The 7,082-nt window shown below is 41.0% G+C and overlaps 1 protein-coding gene across 1 annotated transcript in view; it reads right to left on the bottom strand.

The window, feature by feature from the left end:
* Positions 1-1,242: 1,242 nt before the first annotated feature.
* Positions 1,243-7,082, bottom strand: part of VPS41 (VPS41 subunit of HOPS complex) — a 187,448-nt gene continuing 181,608 nt past the window's right edge. Inside the window, exons 28-29 of the mRNA XM_036918927.2 lie at positions 2,569-2,648; positions 1,243-2,005 (exon numbers count right to left, since the gene is read on the bottom strand). Coding sequence (XP_036774822.1) covers positions 1,925-2,005; positions 2,569-2,648 — 161 coding nt within the window. The 3' untranslated portion in view covers positions 1,243-1,924. The remainder of the gene's footprint in view (positions 2,006-2,568; positions 2,649-7,082) is intronic.

The following is a 7,082-nucleotide window of genomic DNA, read 5'->3' as shown; positions in this document are numbered from 1 at the left end:
ACAAATCATTTTACCTTAATGTGCTCACTTCCTCATCTATAAGCTGATGACAAAGATGGTGAAGCCCATCTCACAGGCTTGGTAGGAGGGGGAATGAGAATACATGCCAAGTGCTTATCACAGTGTCTAGCACACAGTACTGCTCAATAAATATTTGTTCTTATCGTATTAAAATATACAGTTTAACACTATAACAACCAAATTAATTAAAAATTTATTGAGCACTTCTCAAAAATTCTTAAACTCTTATTATAAAGTTCTTTTGGCTAAAAACATAAGCAAAATCAAATTGCTAACACAAAATAACTTTGAACCTGCTTGTTTCACACTCAGGAAATAGCTTTGCTTTTTACCTATGTTTCAAATTGGGCTTCCTTGTAAGGCTTTTTGTGAATGAAGGGTTTCTCTGGTTTAAAAAGAAAGGAAGAAAGAAAAAAATCAGCAGTGTACTAGAAAGATCCCTAGTCTTGGAATACGGAAATACTGAGGGCTGAGGTTATATGTAGCAACAGCAGAGAACTTCCCAGGTCTAAATATTTAAGACTAACAGAAGAAGTCTGTTTGTCTGCTAAAGAATATTATTTTAACTCCAACAGAAAGAGATGTATTGTGCGCTTCCTCTGAACTTGGCTGCATGATCTCTTAAAGTGGAGCCCTACTCTGAAGTCAGGCAGTCACCTCTGCAGCTGTGGTGACATCTCTACATTTTGGTTTCTTTGTCAGTAAACCAAGGGATATGGTATCCTCTTCCTGGGGATGGCATGAGAATTAAATGAGATGGTGCTCATGGAAACGGCTGGGCCACAATTGGTGGTTGGTACCCGTTAGCATCCTAATGCCTCCCTAGAAAGCTGCTGCTTTTATTGCATTTCTTAGACTAAGACAGTGGGGACAGTGAGTATGTGTTTCTCACACTTTTACATTCAGCAGAGGATGGCAATATATCCCAGGACAGAGGCAGCCAATAACTGCAAGACACAGTCACGAGTTTGAATTCTGTCCCTCTAGCCTGTGCTCTCTCTGCTCTACCAGAAGGCTACAGGAAACATCAGTATGCCCATCCTCTGGCATGGGAGTCCCATTTCTCCTGAGACACCTCTCTGACTCTACAGTGTCACTCACCTCCTCCCTGCTGGCCAAACCTCACTACAGCCCCTCAGACTCCAGTGCTGAAGCTCTTCCATCCCTTAGAAGGGTACCAGAATTCTTGACTAAGGTTGTTCAACCCAGTAAAAGTGAGTCTTTCACAATGAGAAAAGCCAAACATTTATTCAATCAACAAACACCGAGTGTCTGCCAGGGCCAGACACTGCTAATCATGGGGACACACAGAACATATGATTAGTCAACATGACTGGGCCTTGCTTCAGCCTGTTCATGTTACTCCCAGATGTCACTGAACAAGGAACAGACCATTTACACAATGTTTCATTAAATGCCTATTAAGAAGATTACCACAATTGATGACTAAAAAAAGCCAAGCCCGGAGTAGGAGAATTGTGGCCAGCAGAGCGCATGGGAGGAAGGCCCAGGCTGCAGCGGGAGCTGGCCGGGCAGGCGCACTGGCAATGCTCTCAGACAGCTGGGGGCAGCTCTCAGGGTCTGCTGTGCGGCCAAACAGTTTTACTAGGATCTAAAAATTCATTTCCAACTCCCAGACGTGTTTCCATTCCTAAATAAAGCATTAAGCAAACAAATGGTGAAACACTGTACCTTTCAAGGCATGGATGGAGAAAACCCTCACTTCTTTACTAACTGCAAAGAGAAACCTCGGGTAGACAGGCAGAGATGAAGAAACTTTTCCTGAACCTAACAGTAAACATGTACAAATCTTTTAACAGCATTGGTGTCAACAAAAGCTGCTGTTGTTGCAAAACCAGTCTTCGGAAGCGCAGCAAGGAAGAGAGTGACAGGCAGAAGGGAGCTACTTTTTCATTTCCAAAATGGCGCTTCCTGGTCCCCGGTGCTTAGCGCTGCAGATGCCGCAGAACTGCGCAGGAGAGCTCTAAAAATGCAATTAACAAACCAGATTTTAAAAAAGGTCTTTTCTGTCTCATCTTCAGAACCTTTAATGGGAGCAATGGCCGGGGAGCTGGGGGGCGGAGAGGAAGCTATGAAGTGTCACTCCTTTTCCCGGTTCACATAGGGTTCCATCTAGACCAGCTATTGTTCTGTGACTCAAAGTTGACACCCCGCAGCAAAACAAATGTCATGTGACCCGGGGGAACAGGGAACATGACGCAAAAAAAATCTCAGTATCAGGATAAAGAAAGGCTGAGAAAGTTATACAAAATAAGTTTCTTACTGTATCTCACATCCCTATAGCTCAACAGTCATCAATTTTGCCTGAATGACTTCACTTATGAACATGGCTTTATCATATTTAGTGTAGTATACTAAGCATTTTTACATTTGAGAAAGAGATAAACTGTTTTTCTTATGCGATATAATACTATGTTACAATTTTGAGAACCGAAAAAGCCCCAAGAAGCTGGGATATAACTTGGAGCACGCCCCCCGGATGCATCAGGTTCTCTTTAGTTGAGGGTCACCAAGCTGCCGACTCACCATGCCAGGCACAGGCAGGCACTCCTTGTGGAACATGTGGCGGCAATGGAAGAGCACGACGCTGAAGGGCTTAGCTGCATCTGGACACAGGGCAGAAAAGGGAGGCAACTCAGTGCAAAGCCAATCAGGAACTTTTTAACCAATCCTGACGGAACATCCAGCGGCAATTTAGTTTTCCAGCACTCAGCTGCCTTAGGAGTGGTTCTTTATAAATGCCTTCTTGAGGAGCAGTGTGATCAAACACGGAGCACATTTTACAGTCACGCTGCCGTGAGGCACATGTTACTTGCTTGTTCTCCATGTCAGTTACTGCAACTACAAACTGGGGACAATCTCACAGCAAATGCAACCATGCTTATTTTAAATATAAGCACCAGTATGTCTAGCATGCCCTCCTCCCTCCCTCACCGCACCTAACACACAAGCATTACATATCATATGCTCAAGTCATCTGCCAGTTCACCTGCCTTTGCCAAGACCACTCACTGCCTTCAGGGCGGAGCTGGGTTAAAATCCCAGGCTGTGACCTTGGTAGTGCACTTCTGCAGGAATTTAATCCAGCTACACACTAGGTGCACTGGTCTCTTCGTTACAGCACTGCCTGAACCACTCTACATAAACTCACTTTTCCTGTAGTCCTTGCAGTTTTTTTTTTTTTTTTTTTTTAGATAATTATTTTTTATTGAAGGGTAGTTGACACACAGTATTACATTACATTAGTTTCAGGTGTACAACACAGTGATTCAACATTTATATACATGATAATTCTAAGTACCAGCTATCACCATACCAAGTTGTTACAATATTTTGACTATATTCCTTATGCTATACATTACATCCCGGTTGCTTATTTATTTTACAATTGGAAGTGTGTACTTTTTCTTGGTTGTTGTTGTTAGGGCATCTCTCATATTTATTGATCAAATGGTTGTTAACAACAATAAAATTCTGTATAGGGGAGTCAATGCTCAATGCACAATCATTAATCCACCCCAAGCCTAATTTTCGTCAGTCTCCAATCTTCTGAAGCATAACGAACAAGTTCTTACATGGAGAACAAATTCTTACATAGTGAATAAGTTACATGGTGAACAGTACAAGGGCAGTCATCACAGAAACTTTTGGTTTTGCTCATGCATTATGAACTATAAACAGTCAGTTCAAATATGAATACACATTTGATTTTTATACTTGATTTATATGTGGATACCACATTTCTCTCTTTATTATTTTTAATAAGATGCTGAAGTGGTAGGTAGATACAACATAAAGGTAGAAAACATAGTTTAGTGTTGTAAGAGAGCAAATGTAGATGATCAGGTGTGTGCCTGTAGACTATGTGTTAATCCAAGCTAGACAAGGGCAATAAAACATCCACATATGCAGAAGATTTCTCTCAGAACAGGGGGGGTGAGGTTCTAAGCCTCACCTCTGTTGATCCCCAATTTCTCACCTGATGACCCCCCTGCCACTGTGCCTGTCTTAGGTTGTTCCTCCCTTGAGGAATCTTACCCGTCTCTGGCTAACCAGTCATCTTCCGGGGCCATACAGGGAAATGTTAAGTTGGTAAGTGAGAGAGAAGCCTTATTGTTTGAAATGGTTAGCTTTTTATTTCTTTGCATATTTATGCCCTGTGGCTTCTATGCCCAGCATTTGTCTTGAGGTATCTTTACCACTTGGAGGAGTTATGATACTCGGTAAATTTGATATGAGGCACGAATTCTATTTAAGAATTTGTTGTAATTAGGAAGGAAGAAGAAAAGCTATAGAAGTAGCAGGCGGGAGAAAACATGGGAAGATTGATTATTTCTTTGACATATCTTCTTGTAGAGTAACTTCAGCATGTATATATTTTAAGCTACTACTTAAATTGCGCACACACATTAACATAATAGGAGTATAGTTACATAACCAAAGCATACCTGTAATTACCAGCCATCTCCAGTGAAACCAAGAAAACCAGTTAGGCACCCTAGGCATTTGTGAAAACTTATCAATGATATGATGGTTATTATCTAACTGAATTTGAATAGTTTGAGAAAAATCAGACAAATTAAAACAACCCATTCCTGGGCACTGTTCACATGCCATATGTTCTTTTAACAGTAAATAGTCTGTAGTTGTAAGATTTTGGAGCGCTACAATTTGCACTTCTCCTAATTCTTGGTTGAGTTCCAACAGTATAGATCCAGTCAAATTTGTTGTTTTACTGTATGCACAGGCCAGCTTAGATATCTCCTTCATTCCCATGGCAAGTCCAGGAGCTGGTGGGATGAGTGCATCTACAGCTGTAGCAGTGCGTGGATCTTTGTTGGGGTTTTTTGATGATCATCTTCTGGCATGAGTCTTCCCGAGAGTGCTGATGTTGGAAGTTCTCTTTCATATCGTTTCTTAGTTCATTTTCGGGGTAGCCAAATTAGGCTTTGATCCTCTGTATAAACACAAACAGACCCTTTGCCTACACTTTTATATGTCCTTTATATCATTGTGTAGAACTCATTAGAGGTCACCACATAGGAACTGCATTTTTTTTTTTTAATCATTAATCTACACTTACATGACGAATACTTTGTTTACTAGGCTCTCCCCTATACCAGGTCCCCCCTATATACTCCTTTACAGTCACTGTCCATCAGCGTAGCAACCTGTTGTAGAATCACTACTTGTCTTCTCTGTGTTGTACAGCCCTCCCCTTTCTCCCACCCCGCTATGGATGCTAATCTTAATACCCCCCTACTTCTCCCCCCCTTATCCCTCCCTACCCACCCATCCTCCCCAGTCCCTTTCCCTTTGGTACCTGTTAGTCCATTCTTGAGTTCTGTGATTCTGCTGCTGTTTTGTTCCTTCAGTTTTTCCTTTGTTCTTATATTCCACAGATGAGTGAAATCATTTGGTATTTCTCTTTCTCTGCTTGGCTTGTTTCACTGAGCAAAATACCCTCCAGCTCCATCCATGTTGCTGCAAATGGTTGGATTTGCCCTTTTCTTATGGCTGAGTAGTATTCCATTGTGTATATGTACCACATCTTCTTTATCCATTCATCTATCGATGGACATTTAGGTTGCTTCCAATTCTTGGCTATTGTAAATAGTGCTGCGATAAACATAGGGGTGCACTGATCTTTCTCATACTTGATTGCTGCATTCTTAGGGTAAATTCCTAGGAGTGCAATTCCTGGGTCAAATGGTAAGTCTGTTTTGAGCATTTTGATGTACCTCCATACTGCTTTCCACAATGGTTGAACAAGTTTACATTCCCACCAGCAGTGTAGGAGGGTTCCCCTTTCTCCACAGCCTCGCCAACATTTGTTGTTGTTTGTCTTTTGGATGGCAGCCATCCTTACTGGTGTGAGGTGATACCTCATTGTAGTTTTAATTTGCATTTCTCTGATAATTAGCGATGTGGAGCATCTTTTCATGTGTCTGTTGGCCATCTGTATTTCTTTTTTGGAGAACCGTCTGTTCAGTTCCTTTGCCCATTTTTTAATTGGGTTATTTGTTTTTTGTTTGTTGAGGCGTGTGAGCTCTTTATATATTCTGGACGTCAAGCCTTTATCGGATGTGTCATTTTCAAAGATATTCTCCCATACTGTAGGGTTTCTTTTTGTTCTATTGATGGTGTCTTTTGCTGTACAGAAGCTTTTCAGCTTAATATAGTCCCACTTGTTCATTTTTGCTGTTGTTTTCCTTGCCCGGGGAGATATGTTCAAGAAGAGGTCACTCATGTTTATGTCTAAGAGGTTTGTGCCTATGTTTTCTTCCAAGAGTTTAATGGTTTCATGACTTACATTCAGGTCTTTGATCCATTTTGAGTTTACTTTTGTATATGGGGTTAGACGATGGTCCAGTTTCATTCTCCTACATGTAGCTGTCCAGTTTTGCCAGCACCATCTGTTGAAGAGACTGTCATTTCGCCATTGTATGTCCATGGCTCCTTTATCAAATATTAATTGACCATATATGTCTGAGTTAATGTCTGGATTCTCTAGTCTGTTCCATTGGTCTGTGGCTCTGTTCTTGTGCCAGTACCAAATTGTCTTGATTACTATGGCTTTATAATAGAGCTTGAAGTTGGGGAGTGAGATCCCCCCTACTCTATTCTTCTTTCTCAGGATTGCTTTGGCTATTCGGGGTCTTTGGTGGTTCCATATGAATTTTTGAATTATTTGATCCAGTTCATTGAAGAATGTTGCTGGTAGTTTCATAGGGATTGCATCAAATCTGTATATTGCTTTGGGCAGGATGGCCATTTTGACGATATTAATTCTTCCTAGCCATGAGCATGGGATGCGTTTCCATCTGTTAGTGTCCCCTTTAATTTCTTTTAAGAGTGACTTGTAGTTTTCAGAATATAAGTCTTTCACTTCTTTGGTTAGGTTTATTCCTAGGTATTTTATTTTTTTTGATGCAATTGTGAATGGAGTTGTTTTCCTGATTTCTCTTTCTGTTGGTTCATTGTTGGTATATAGGAAAGCCACAGATTTCTGTGTGTTGATTTTGTATCCTGCAACTTTG

Source organism: Manis pentadactyla, chromosome 7 (genome assembly GCF_030020395.1).
Source record: "Manis pentadactyla isolate mManPen7 chromosome 7, mManPen7.hap1, whole genome shotgun sequence".
Taxonomy (NCBI): Eukaryota; Metazoa; Chordata; class Mammalia; order Pholidota; family Manidae; genus Manis; species Manis pentadactyla.
This window is presented reverse-complemented; position numbering and strand designations above follow the sequence as displayed.